The 15416-nt window shown below is 39.3% G+C and overlaps 1 protein-coding gene across 2 annotated transcripts in view; it reads right to left on the reverse strand.

Annotated features, from left to right (window-relative positions):
* The window catches only part of LOC102289753 (contactin-associated protein-like 4), a 150548-nt gene that overhangs the window by 14250 nt on the left and 120882 nt on the right, over positions 1-15416 (reverse strand). For both annotated transcript variants that reach the window (XM_042219043.1, XM_005918035.3), the window contains exons 18-22: positions 14829-15068; positions 9558-9782; positions 7897-8030; positions 6194-6281; positions 506-724 (exon numbers count right to left, since the gene is read on the reverse strand). In XM_042219043.1, coding sequence (XP_042074977.1) covers positions 506-724; positions 6194-6281; positions 7897-8030; positions 9558-9782; positions 14829-15068 — 906 coding nt within the window. The remainder of the gene's footprint in view (positions 1-505; positions 725-6193; positions 6282-7896; positions 8031-9557; positions 9783-14828; positions 15069-15416) is intronic.

Genomic DNA, 15416 nt, shown 5'->3' on the forward strand with positions numbered 1-15416 from the left:
TTTCGCTTTTTATGAAACAACTTTCCAGCCATGGCGTGAGGCAAGAATTCACTGTTGAGCCTCTATTGACCTCCCATCCCACCCTCTGCACATCACGTCTTCTCCAAACTGCAAAGCACACAGCGGGCTATATGCCAGCTTGATTGGACCCAGAGAAATAACCCTGAGCTGGAATGATAAATTCTGGCTGGAGGATTTCTGTGTACCAAACAGTTTACACGACCATCCCTTATTTATTTATTTATTTATTTATTTATTTATATTTATATATATATATATATATATATATTATATATTATAATATATATATATATATATATATAATATATATATTATTATATATATATTATATTATATATAATATATATATATATATATATATATATATATTATTTTATTTATTTTTTTTAGTGTTAGTTATGGACTCTAATAATTACTCTAATAATTAAATTACCACAAAACAGCTTCTTCACAGATGATGCAAATGAGGCTCCTCCTTTCTTACCTGACAGGTGGTGTGTGTTCTCAGCTGCATAGGGATTGGTTGAAGCTGCAGAGCCACAGTTAGATTGGACTAAAGGTCCAGTGATGATGACAGGGCTGGTGTCTGAGTGGAGAAGAGCTGCTTTCAGAGGACTCATGGTGTTAAAGTGAACCACAGACAGACAACCAGTAAAACCGAGGGACGCCAACTTGGCCAGGTCTGGATCCAGGTCATCAGATTCTGGGAATAAGGAAATATCAGACTCTTAAAATCAAAAATACCAAAAAGTATTTTTTTTGTGACAACCATATAATCCACTTTTGAGAGTTTTGCCCTTTTGTCGATTTTATAATGATTTGAAAGTGTAACTTTACAAATCAACCAGCAAGCCTTGTGCAAGGAGAAGGATCGCTCAGTGAACAAATACAGACGTGGACAAAATTGTTGGTACCCTTCAGTCAATAAAAGAAAAACTCACAATGCTCACAGAAATAACTTACATCTGACAAAAGTAATAATAAACAAAACTTCTATAAATGTTAACCAATGAAATTCAGACATTGCCTTCAACCATGCTTCAATGTAATTATTTGAAAAATAAATGCTTGAAAAAGGCCTGGACAAAAATGATGGTACCCACAACTTAATATTTTGTTGCACAACCTTTTGAGGCGATCACTGCAATTAAATGATTCCTGTAACTGTCAATGAGACTTCTGCACCCTTCAGCAGGTATTTTGGCCCACTCTTCATGACCAAACTGCTCCAGGTGTTTCCAGTTTGAAGGGCTGCTTTTCCAAAGATGCTCAATAGGATTGAGGTCAGGGCTCATAGAAGGCCACTTTAAAATAGTCCAATGTTTTCCTCTTAGCCATTCTTGGGTGTTTTCGCTGTGTGTTTTGGGTCATTGTCCTGTTGCAAGACCCATGACCAAGCTTTCTGACACTCTCTAGAATTCCTTGATAGTCTTGAGATTTCCTTGTACCCCGCACAGATTCAAGACACCCTGTGCCAGATGCAGCAAAGCAGCCCCAGAACATAACAGAGTCTCCTCCATGTTTCACAGTAGGATATTGATATGCTTCATTTTTTTAGAGCTGATGTGCCTTGACAAAAAAGTTCCATTTTTGTCTCATCTGTCCACGGGACATTCACCCAGAAGCTTTGTGGCTTGTCAACATGTAGTTTGGCATATTCCAGTCTGGCGGTTTTATGATTTCTTTTCAACAATGGTGTCCTCCTTGGTCGTCTCCCATGTAGTCCACTTTGGCTGAAACAACGACGGATGGTGCGATCTGACACTAACGTTCTTTGAGCATGAAGTTCACCTTGGATCTCTTTAGAAGTCTTTCTGGGCTCTTTTGTTACCATTCGGATTATCCGTCTCTTTGATTTGTCATCAATTTTCCTCCTGCAGCCACGTCCAGAGAGGTTGGCTACAGTCCCATGGATCTTAAATTTCTGAATAACATGTGCAACTGTAGTCACAGGAACATCTAGCTGCTTGGAGATGGTCTTATAGCCTTTACATGATTATCTATGATTTTCTTTTTCATCTCCTGAGACAACTCTTTCCTTTGCTTCCTCTGGTCCATGTTGAGTGTGGCACACACCATGTCACCAAACAACACAGTGACTACCTGGAGTCATATACATAGGCCCACTGACTGATTACAAGATTGTAGACACCAGGGATGCTAATTAGTGGACACACCTTGGATTAACGTGTCCCTTTGGTCACATTATTTTGATTCTCTTCTAGGGGTACCATCATTTTTGTCCAGGCCTGTTCCATGCATTTATTTTTTAAATAATTACGTTGAAGCATGGTTGAAAAACAATGTCTGACTTTCATTGGTTAACATTCATAGAATTTTTATTTATTAAGACTTTTGTCAGATGAAAGTTATTTCTGTGAGCATTGTGAGTTTTTCCTTTATTGACTGAAGGGTATCAACAATTTTGTCCACGTCTGTAACTCATTGCTTCGAGTATTTGAGACGTGCATGTCTTTGCTTTTTTTGAGTTTAGTGAGAAGCATTGTATCACTAAGAAATGTGTATCTATTGTCAGCCGTAAGTTAGCTTCACCTTGTAAGTTTAATCTATAGTTTTACAATTTACTGGCATGCCACAGCGGCCAGACTTTGCTGTTTTGTCTTATTATCAGACTGAACTTGTTAACTTGGTTTTAGGACTAACTTTAAATGTAAATTTAAAATGTAAATGAAATGCTTTACATTAAAAGAAGCCATGTGTGTCATCATTTCGACAACAGCTTTAAAAATATAAACCTTATGGTTTCCATAGGACAGTTTGGTTAATCACTTCAGATAACTGAACTTTTAACCTTTCAGAAGCTTGCTCTGTCAACCAATAGGGTGATCTGACACGACAAAAAGCACGACAAACACTGACAGGTACATTGATCCTGCTTCACATTCCCACGTTATCAGAGTGGGACAATAGTGGCAGCTCATTGACAGTAATAAGGACACACACAACCTCACACACACTGTCAATACAACACAAACCGTTCAGCTGGTCAGCTTTAAAGTCTGCATCCATCACTCCGTTTGACACGTGCACTCTCCAGCTCTTTCTGTTCATTTTATTGACTTCAAACTCTCCATCATTCACCTCTGCTCCTTCACAGCGGTGTAAACAGCAGCTGTGAAAGCCCACATTACTGCTGGAAACAGCTGCATCACTATCTGTTCAGATGACTGAGAGGTGACTGGTTTTTACCAGCATACATCTGCATGCTGATGAGAGCAGCAGGAGACACTGGCGCAGCCTGTAAGCTCCTCTCGGCTGATACACTACAGCCACTCTCTCTACCCCCACTTTGTTTCTCTGTATTCCTTCCGGGTCCATTAGTTAGGCTGATGGATGACAGGGTTCGAGGGGAGTGACAGAAAATCCACTTTCCTGCTGCTTTTCAGATCCTGATCTGACTCCCAGCCTCTGCTGGTTTGACAGAGGGGAGGACCGGTCACATGCTGACATGACAGGGTTAAAACCCACAGTGGAACACTGAGCAGATTTACTGCATAAAGAAAAGGATCCTGAGGGGATTTGTATTAGTTGCGTAATAAGACAGCATGAGTGCACAGCTTCTATTACATGTGGATTTCCATTATTTCGTTAATTGTTGTTCTTTTAAACTGTTAAAGATTTTGCCACAGTTTTTCAGTTCTTACATGGTGCAAAATTGTACATTATCTTATGTTCATTACATAGCACGTCCCGATGGATGCCCCGGATGAAAGGCATTTCATTCGGCTGACTCATGTTTCACTATTAATTGCAGAGTGTTACGTTTTAAACCACCAGTGCGCTGCTGTGACTCCGAGTCTTATCAGAAAGCTGTGACCACAGCCTGCAGCCTCTCAGCACCTCGTGTTATTAACAGCTTGTATCTCAGCCTGTCTTTGATGGTACTGCTCAAGGAGAGCATGAATAAGTCATGACAGAGCCCATTTCTCCCTCACCCCAGCACTGTTACAGGTCCCAGTTCAAGAGTATGCATTTGAGATCAATGAAGATGTGGTTTACACCTCCCAGAGAGTGAGTACTTTTCCCCAGGTGTCAAATCTTGTGCATTAAAGCAAACACAGTTCTGGTTTAACCTCACCCAGCAATCACGGTAAACCCTCGACGGAACCCCATTTGCCAGAATAAGTATCTATTTTTGTATGATAGAAAGGTAAAAAAAGGAAAACATTTGTATTTATTTTAGTTGTTATGTAATTTTTAAATATCTACATGTCTAAATTGCACATACTGTGATAATAACATGCATTTTACTATAAGTGAAGTGGTTATACCATCTATGAAGATTTATGTTTGTTGACCAAACCATATGTTTTAAGGTTTGCAATACTGTATTGCTTTATGCATACACTGCATTATACAGAGAAATGTTCTGAATATTTATCCTAGCCTCATTAATAGAAATGGGATGGAAAAAATAATGGAAGTGTAATGCAATTCAGATTAATGGCAAAAACACAAAAACTGAATCCCATATTCTCCATTAACCTAATATTTATGAATCCTTCTCACCAGCACATCCTTATACTGGGACCAAACAGATCATATCCATAATTAAAATGCAATAAGTACCAATTTGTGAATATTAACAAAAAGATTGTTTAGCAGTACCATGATTTGCATAAATGCACCATTGTTGTTTGTTTCATTTGCATAGTATTTGATGGAAATATAAACATCCTTTATTGTCCCTCACTAGGGAAATTCACCTGTTCCAACAACAACGCGAGAGAGAAATGGAGCAAGAAAATTCACACAACAGTAAAGAATAAAAATACAAGAAATAAGAGCCTGTACAGGGCAAATTCACAACACAAGAAAAAAAAATAATACTGTAACGTTAGGGTTTCAATAAAATAAGGGTCACTAATTGCAAAATCTGTAATCCCGGATACGTTACTGCAAAAGGCATGACGTTCAAACTCCTCAGCTGTTATTTGCTGAGGGAATTTGTCAACCTCCTACAACAACACCTGCATCATCTGAGACTGAGATTTAGATTTTCTGTGTTTCCTATTTACTGAGCCGAAGTCGTTCTTCATGTTTTCACTATGAACTGGCGATGGGGATGAGTTCTTACGTTTATTCGTTTTTTACAAACTACTGCATCTCAAAATATAATTTAATTGAATTAGTAAACCCCCACACTATGAATGTCTCTTTGTGCTCAGTTGAACAGTCAACTTTCAAAGACGTTGGCCCTCACGCAATGTTTACGCAAAGTTTCATGAAGACTGATCGAGTTGTCTCGAGTTGAGAGTGAAGCTTCTTAAAGCTCAAGTTGTCTGTTTGAACTAGCTTCCAAGCTTCCATTAATTACAGAAACAATATTGATAATATTAATAGAGATGCTAAAAACAAGGTTTAAGTGCAACAACTGGTGAAGCCAAGTAAGTCATGCCTACACTCATCATATTTCAGGCTTAAAACACAAACGCAATGATGTTTCCTTTAGCTTGTTGTAATAACATATTTTCCCACAATTGATGAGCATTAAAATTAAACATATTTCCTGTGTAGTTTTATGTTCAATTCAAATTGATTTTATTAAAAAGCACCAAGTTACAAGATCTTTCACTGTAAAGACACTAAAGTAATACATGGAAACCCCAACAATTAAACAATGTTTAATCAACAATATTGTATCGTTAGCTTTATTTTTTCTAAAATCTTGTTTCTATTTTTATTTAAGTTAACTGAAATGTTTTTTATACCTACTTTTTAGTTTTAGCTACCCATAATCACCTGTGTTTTATAGAGAAAATGGACAATGCTATCAAACATGTGTCATTTTCAGGACATCATACATTAAAGTTGATATCATTTTTGGCTTCTGAACTATGGCATCTTTTTTAAACGAAAGATACCAGAAATGTCTGAACATCAGTTCCTGCAGCAGCTATACACGAAGTTCAGGGTTAAAGTCATGATTAAAGACATTTTTCCATTTTGCCTCAGTCTCTTTTTTTTTCCAGATAATCTGAATAATCAGGCTTGCTGAGAACAGCTAAAGCTACGTTTATTTCTTTAAGTTTCCCAAAGCTGAGTGTGAAATGAGGCCAAACACCCCAGAGCTGTTATTCAAATGAGTGTGAGTCTGAGTGTTCTTTAAGTAAAAGGGCTTCTTCTCTATTTTTACAGGCTCCTCACTTACCGTGCACTCTGCCCAACACCAGCGACTTCACAGCGTTGAATTCCCCATCAGATGTCAGATTGAAGTCTTCTCTGGCATTTTCATCAATCTGAAGGAAGAGAGCTATTTCCATTATTTAAATAGGAAAGTTTTGTTTTAATTTCGGCGACTTTGAGCGGTAGGTGTGGCACGAGAAAAACATCTTACAGAAACGGTATTACGAGGTACTCTAAACGTGCTTCAAATTTGATTCAAATTTGTTTAAAATGGATGTAAAACTATTTCCATCACCTTATGACTCCTATACTGTATGCTGCTAAAGATACAACAATTCAGTATGACGGAAAGTGATAAGATGAAATGTGCCTCATAGTTTACTGGAGCCTCACAACACAGTGAATCAGGAGGCTACACCCACGCAAGACAAGGTCACCTTGTAATTTATCTCACAGTTGATAATTATATAGGCATTCTGGCTGCTGCCTCCTGGTTAGATAAAATTTACCTCATACATCATCTGAGGCTCTTGTTAACAAGATAGGAGATTCAGGAGATCCAGATACGATGAAGATGCTTCATATTTCATCTGTGGCTTATTTAATGGGCGGTTTGTCCGCGTTGTCCTGCTATAGCTGCATCCAACTACTGTGGGTGGAAGTAAACTACATTGCTGACTAAGGCTTAAAACAAAGAGGGATTTTTTTTACAATACTGTAGTGTGGTCCACACCAGAACTGCTTGCGTGTGTGTGTGTGTGTTATTGCCCTTGAGATAAGCTCCTCATTGGCAAAGACATGGAACAAAAAAAGTTTATCTTAAGTAGCTTTGCACCTCATCTTCTTTATCTGCGTGTACAAAAGCACATCATCGACATAAAAGGAGCAGGTTTTACGACACAGTGATGCATGACTTTGCATTATTTATGGAATAATTTTAGCAAGTGGCTCAAGCACCATTACATTACTGGTAACGATACTGGTTACTGGATAATCACAATTAGGATATTGTATTTGATGCAACATCATAATATCATAACCTGTTGCATCAGGGTAAATTCTGGAAGTGTCAGAAGAATCACTACACCTATCTCACAATGAGACTGCTGTGACGGTTACGAGCCACACCTGCTAATCATTCTGGAAATACAAAATAAAATGATTCTCAGTGTGTGGTTCAAACATGCAAACTAAATGTTTCCAGCAAAGAAGAAACTCTTGTCGAGTTGTGGCAGCAGAAGCTTGTTTGTATGATGTGTTTTCTGGTGTGATAATGACAGTGCAAAGGAGCAAGTAATATGGAGAGAAACGCCCTCGGGATTGCTGCCGTGCACTGAAATTCTATAGTAGATATCAGCTTTACAACAGTCTGCAAACAGTGAATAAAACATGATGTTGTGTGCCAAACCTTATGAGATCCACAATAATGAAACATCAGTTTGTAGACTCTTTAAGGGTTATGAAGCGAAGGTGGTAGGGATGTGGCCAAAGGTTTCTATTGGAATGTGTTGCTGTTGTCACTCACATTAACTCTGCAAACAGGATCATTTGTGTGCTGCTAATCTGTCGTTTGTTCCTCCAATGTAAGAAAACAACAACCTCGCAAATTTGCATTAAACGCTGGACTTGTTTTTTTTTACCTAAAACAATACCGACGCCTTTGTGCGAGCTGGATTTCGTTGTACTTTGCCAATTTGCAAACTTGCAGTGATGATGAGGTGTTTTTACCTGCACAGACACAGAGTCTGTCAGCCTCTTGATGGTAACGGTGTGAAGCTGTCCATTGGCCACGTTCCTCACGCTGCTCCTTAACACTTCAGCATCTCTGCTGCTGTCCAGCTTGTATCTCACCTCCAGCTTATCTTCATACATAACAGACAACCACACATACTCATCAAATATTAGTGGTACAACTCAGATATATGAAAGAAGTAACATTTCTACACTTTCACAGAAGAAGGATTTGAGATCATCAGCATTGAGTTTGGTCTTTTCCTGAAAATTAGGCTTTGCTACGTTGAATAATCTTCACCAGCAGGGCAAACATACATTTAATCCTTCATATATGGATCTGAATGTTTTGAAGAAGTTGTTGTTCTATTTATTGAGATTTGCATATTAGGAGGATAAGCGCTAATTCCCCATCAATAACAGAGCTAATCCAATTAATTCCCCTAATAGTCAAGCATATTAATTGGAGATTTATCAAAAGAGTGAAGATTAAAGATTGTTTTTAAAAACGAAAGTTTTTTTTTCTCACATCTGCAATATTTCCATAAATCAAAGTGAATAAATCATATCACAAGGTTAAAATTACAATTCAATATCTTCTTTTTGAGGTGCTGAGGAGAAGGGGAAATATTAAAGACGTACCACGTACCAGCTACTGCTCTAATAACAATAAATGTATTCTTTAAAAAACGAAAAAGGGCCCTAAGTGAAGCAGTAGTGCTCGGGCTGAGAGGGTTTAACTGCAGTCAAGGATGAAAAGAAATGAGCCATCTTAGGGCAAACAAGAGAAAGCTCTCAGGGATTTAATTGGACGCTTCATTTTAAGAGCATTTACCTGACGACTCCACGGTCAGCAGCAAATCTTAATGGCCTGCTGTCCATCAGCTTTCTCTGAGTCATTAACACCAGAAAAAATCCATTTACAACTAATCTAGCAGCAAAGTGCCAATTTTATTAGATTCCTGGATGCTGAAAATGTAATTTTCAACTCAAAGTGCCTCGTACCACTCTTAAAAGTCAAACTCACAACACAATTATTTCACACAGAAGCTAAGAAAACACTTCAGCATGTTTCCAGCTCTTTTATTCAGAAGTGCGCTGACCTGCCTCCTATTATCGGCCGACCTAATCCTTATTCCTGCAGTGTCACTCATTGGGTCTCAGAGATAAGTCCAGAAAACACTTTATTCTTAACTTGAGACAAAACCTAATAGCTGGCAAAGCTGGCTGTATAGAAAATGCTAAAGGCTGACGAGGCAAATCCAGAGAGAGGAGTGATCTGACAGATTTTGATGATGGAGCGCAGGAAACGAGGTCAAAACAGGAAAAGTTGTTAGGAATGAATAGGAGAGAACAGGAGGGAATAAAAGGAGAGGAGAAGAGAAACGAGAGGAGAAGCAAATTTAAAAACTAACTAGACAAAGTTTAGGGAGAAAAATGAGGGCTGGCATTAAAAGTTTCTGAGGTTTCAAAACTTTAAAGTTAGGAAAACTAAAAGTGGAGTTAGCAGGGGTAAGACTGAGAAGAACAGTGTACAAGGAGGATCAAGACACCTCTCAATTAACTTAAGGAGGAGGATAAGGAAAGAAAGGAGATGAGATCATTAAAAGGAAAAGAAGAAAAGACAAACAAGCGTAGGAGGCCTGTGCCCCTCTTACCATGCTTGTTGATGAGCACAGCCAGGTATTCTCTGTAGTAGGAGCTGACGTAGAGCAGCAGAGCTGGACTCTGGTTCGTCCTGAAGCTCAAAGAGATGTTCTCTGCTCTCAGTGTCATCTCAGAGTAGATGGAGGACGGCAGAGCGCTGCTGTTCCTGCTCAGCTCATAGGGCTCCTTGAAGGTGTAGCTGACAGATGTTCCAGGCTTGAAGCTGGCTGACACCTCTGGGACAGGACAAAAATAAATAGGCGAGGATTTAGAGTGCTGTTCAAATTAAACTTTAAAAGAGTTAAAGAGGTTATAGAATAGTGCAACAACATCTTATTGCTGTCATAAATACATGAAATATATGACTTTATAATAAAAAAAAAAAGTCAACTGACACAAAACTTTAAACTCATATTGCATATTTTATCATCATTCTGAGGCAGCGGTCCCCAACCCCCGGGCCACGGAGCGGTACCGGTCTGTGAGTCGTTCGGTACTGGGCCGTGAGAGTTGAGGCTCGGGTGTGAAATGTATGGGTTTCACATTATATTTTTATTGTTTTTATCATTAACTCTGTTTCCCTGGGTCTTTTCCCGTGTGTTATGAATAAATCTTCTGGTTTTTTGGTACCGGTACTGGTTTTATTTTGTTGTATTTATCCGCGACACCTTATAGGCTGGTCTGTGAAAATATTGTTGGACATAAACCGGTCCGTGGCGCAAGAAAGGTTGGTGACTGCTGTTCTGAGGTATCAAAGGTCACTGGAGCTCAAACTTAAACTTTTTACTCCTGCGCAACGAGATCAGCCTTTGGAATGAACCCATCAACCTACAGTATCTATCCATTCATTTTCTTTCTCTTACCCGGGTCCAGCTCGGAAGGGTAGGGGTTTGAGCAGCGATGCCCAGGGTGTCCTCCTAGCTGGACATGCCTGAACACCTCACTTATGAGCCATCCTGAAGACATCACAGCTAAATGCCCAAACCACCTTAACTAGCTTCTTCCACTGTGGAGGAGTAGTGGCTTTATTTAAACTACCTGTTAAATGAAACAGCTCTAAGGGATGAAGTTTGCTTCTGCTGCTTGCATCCACAATATCATCCTTTCAGTCACTATTCATAGCTTGCGGCTATAGGTAAGCGTAGATTAACTGGCAAACTGACAGCTTTGCTTTCACTCTCAGCTGTACCTTTACCACAAGAGAGTCGTACATTGTCCACATCACTGCAGACATGTGTGAGTCTGCAGAGCGAGTGAGGTGTGTTGCCTCTGTGTGACAGAGTGAAGCTCAAGTACCCAGCCTGAACTAGCTGGATATTTGAAACCCACCTTATTTGTTTTACCAGTTTACTGACGTCTCCAGAATTTCAGTTATCAAAAATATCATTAATAATCTTCTGCTTTTCAGCTGATTGCTAGAGCATTGGCAATAATTTGAAAACTTCACATCCTAAGTTTTCAGCCTACATGAAAAAGATTCTAGTTTGAAAAGTGTTAGCTCTGCTTTCAATAATGTAAGAGTAAACAAATTATTTCTGGGGCACAGAACAATAAATATATACAAAATTATCCCCACAGTGTTTTCCAACTTTAATTAACTTCAAATGAGGGCTGTGGTGTAGGAAGGATCGTGCATGTCTTATTACTTAGGAACTTTATATTTCTAATTACAGAAATTAGTCTTTAGAACTTCTTGCTTTCATTTTCCAACCAGACACAGAGATTAACTTTTAATATATCAAACACAGAGTGTCTCACTGTGACTCACAAAGAAAAACAAAGCGTGCATCAGCATCAGCATCAGCATGATGTGGGAGATCAGTAGATATCGGTGTTTAGTGGGAGGCGGGCTAAAAAAGGACAGATGGTTGAACTCAGTTATAGAACTAATGGAGAACACAAAGGTCAACGTGGTGACGCACTGTTAGTGACTTTAACATCAAAAACAAATCACTAAAATAGACTTCAATCATATGAAACAGTAGCTATCTACATCAAACCACATCAAGTACTTCTTGATGGGTGCTGAGTAGCATAAAAGCAGAAAAATGTTTTCAGTAAAGTATAGGTTCTTAACCTTCAGGCAGCAGGATAAACACTCACTTGTAAGTGCTTTGGCATTATTTCAACTTCCACTCCATAAACTTGAGGAATTTCACCCATCTGTATTAGAAATAACTCTGAAAGACTAATTTTCTATCCCAAGAGAGACATTCAGGACTGATCTTCACAGTGAAGGACTCTTCTCAGAGAAATAAAACTAACCTACATACCTTCAAACTATGCTTTAACCTCAGTGTGCGAGATGTATAAGGCAGCTGCGCTGAGGGAAGGGGATGGAAGTATGATGTGACACTGTGCAGCATACTGTAGAGTTTAGACAGATCCTCTGGAGAGGGGTCAAAGCAGGTGACACCACTGAAGTAAAACCCAATCCAAACTCTCTCTTCTGAATATCAAATAATTTGCCATCTCCAAAACTTTTGCTTTTCACACAGAACAGTGGTGTTGGTCAGGATGTTACAAGAGAGCTAAAGACAGAGGAAGGGGTTCACTTCATATTTCTTATCTTCTGTTCTTCCCACCCTCAGAAGAACTTGTGTTTGGTTTCTTTACCTGTGTGCTTTGAGATAGTCAGCAAATTGCAAAAACAACTAACCATAAGGTCTAAAAATTCCTTAGAATAGAAATGCACAATGAAAAGCATGTGCGTCAGAATAGTTCTGCATGGGGATTCTGACATAGGCTACTTAGATTAAAATACGTTTGTGCATTGATTAGCTCGATGCTGTTTTGAATCCAGGTCAAACTGAACATTTCTTTTTGTATCACAAATACTCATTGTGATCTTTTTGCTCTGTATTTGAGATTTGAAAAGTAAAAGTGTCACGATTAGCTGTGTGGCTGGACCCAAGTGCAGGCCCCCGAGACAAAATATTAACTTAAGACGGCAGCTTTATTTGCTGGAAACACAAACTTGGCAATACAAAAACACAACTCAAACTAGGATTGCTTAACTAGACTGGGAATGCATGGCGTGGCATGACATAACCTGACGACAGAAGACGAGGGATACACACACAACTAACGTGGAGGACGTAATGACAAATACTGACTGACAGGGGCTAAAATACACTAGCAGGAAGATGAGGAAATGAGGAACAGGTGGACACATAGCTGGAACTTATTAGGCAAGACCAGTGTTGGGACTAACGAGTTATTAAGTAACGCGTTACAGTAACTACGTTATTATTGTGGTAACGAGCACGTAACTAGTTATTATGCCAAAATCAGGAACACGTTAGTTGTTACTGGGATTTAGATAGGGTTGTTATTCGTTACTTCTTGCGGTGGCTATCGCGGAGCTTCCACAGATTTAGTAACATTAGCAAGTGGTGGAGGCCAGCAGGTGGATGAGGGAAAGGAACACAGTTTGTCCCGGACTTCAGCTACAATGAAAAAGACACAAAGCTGGAGTTATTCTGTGTCTTTGCTGCACAGCTGCCTCTTCTTCTCTCATTCCCTCCCCCTCCCTCTCCTGTTTCTACTTCAATCATGAAACTGATCAATGATCAGCTGATCGGCTTTTCTGTCGCAAGTCCCGTCTCTGTCGTTTGTTTTCATTCAAAGGCTTTATGATTTTTCCTATAATGGTGGGCCGGGCTCTAATCAAAATGCCCGGGCCGATTTTTTGTCCCAGTCCAGCCCTGTATGCAGCTCATCTGCAGTCTGGTGTTACCTACATCTTCCTATTCGGAAGGCAGAATTTCCGAGTTCTGAGTGCAATCAAAGGACTATGGCTGCAGTTTTTGTGTTGGATGTAAAAAGCGCACATGACGCTGTAACGTAGGCTAGAATCATGGCGGCGGTCAACGACGGTCCAGGCGTGGGATTTCTCTCGTGGAAATATGCACATTATTTTTTCCTTTCTATTGGTAGGTGGCACAGTGCACTGTGGCAAGTAAGCAAGTAGAAGACTGGCAAAGTTATGGAAGAAACACATTAACAAGAGAATTCTGAGTAAAATCAAAGTTACTTTCCCTAGTAACTAGTTACTTTGAAAGTAACGAGTAACTTGAAGTAACTGAGTTACTTTTGATAGAAGTAACTAGTAATGTAACTAAGTTACTAATTTAAAGTAACTTACCCAACACTGGGCAAGACTAGGAAGTAAAATTGAATACACTAACATGAGACAAGACCTTCAAAGTAAAACAGCAAACATGACAGGCACAGAACAGACATTGAACTAAGCCTAAGAACAAACTCTTAACCAGAATAACACTGAAACCTTATCATATTCAAAACAGGACAACTAAAGAATTAGAAAATAAACCATAATACAGAAAAATACCAAAATACAAGAAACTGAAAATGCTGGGTCGAAATGACCCAGAACCGTGACAAAAAGTATTTTAAATGTCAAATAAGATGTCACGATGTGTTTCTAAAATCATGCTTCCATAAAGTTTAACTCTACATTATTGAGAAGTAATCTTACATTAACTAAGAGCTCAGCATTTTTTCATCAACGATGGAGCGCCTTTAAGACATTTTGGTTATACTGGACTTTTACTCTACTCATTCGACCTCAGGTGTCTCGTCAATAAGAAGCTACCCAGCAACAAACAACAAAAAAGACTAACTTTTCAAAAAGCCAAAATAAGATAAGGACGAATGTCTGGGCCATATACCTCACCTTGCTGTGGAGTTCCTCTACACATAAACAATACATTTGTCATGTTTAATGAAGTGAGAGTACCGCGATGCAGAATGAAGTGAGTGAAGCAGACTGAGACTTGTATGACGGGCTGATGAAAAAACTGTTTAACCAGATTAAACTAAAACCAGACAAAAGAGAAAATAACTTCCAAAAAGAAACGAGAAGTGAGAAACAAAAAAACGAGGGGATACAGACAGATGAATAAAGTTAACAGAGGGAAACTCACAGGAGATGAGGACAAAGGACACATTGAGGGAACTATAAAACTCTAAATGAAATCCGTAACTAAAACAAACGAGGACTTAATGCAGTGACAAATAGATAGAAAAACAAAACCTGCATTAAATAAAGAACAAAGAAACCACAGAGAAGTAAACCCAAAGGACTCCAAACAAAAAAGCCTCTAAAAAAATAAAAGAAAGTGAGTGGGACAGACCTGGGGGTCAGCATCACTAAGTATCTAAAACAATCTGTTTTTCTGAGAGAAAAGCTTGTGCAATCAACTTCCTAAGCCATACACAATATTAATAGTAAAATGTGTGTTCCTGTATCTGCTCACCTGTTTGGCAGAAAACTCCAGCATACGCTGACAGGCTGCAGTCACACTGGAAGCCACTGGCTCTCTCCACACAGCGGCCATGGTTCTGGCAGAGCGAGCCGTAGCTGCTGCAGTGACCCGGGCAGCCGGGTTGAACCCCTGGTGTTATCTTCGCCCTCTCCTCCAGGTCCAGAGTGACGCCGTTCAGCTGCAGAGAGCGGATACAGCCCCGGAAGCCTTTCTGCCTGGATGCTGTGCCTCCTGATAACACAAAAATAGGGCATGGCATTAGCATCCCATTTCCATTTTAAACATTAATGAACTAAAACTCAAAGCCTCCAAAACAAAGAGGAAGCAAAATTCTGCATGTTTAGCTAACGATCTACTACAGCATGACAACATGTTGTCTTTGTTTCAGCCCTTCTTTCATTTCTTTATGTGTTGACAGCTTCTCCTGTCGACTACAGCAGATACACATGTCGCCTGTGCTTCCCCGGAAGCTCCAAACTGTCAAAAGTTTTTATGAAATGACTCAACGATAAAACAGCAATGAAGCAACAAACTGTAGGTGGGAAACAGTTTGGGGGACGTAACTTTTATCATCCATCT

The sequence above is a fragment of the Haplochromis burtoni genome, unplaced genomic scaffold, assembly GCF_018398535.1.
Source record: "Haplochromis burtoni strain Fernald_Lab_line unplaced genomic scaffold, NCSU_Asbu1 Contig_27, whole genome shotgun sequence".
NCBI lineage: Eukaryota > Metazoa > Chordata > Actinopteri > Cichliformes > Cichlidae > Haplochromis > Haplochromis burtoni.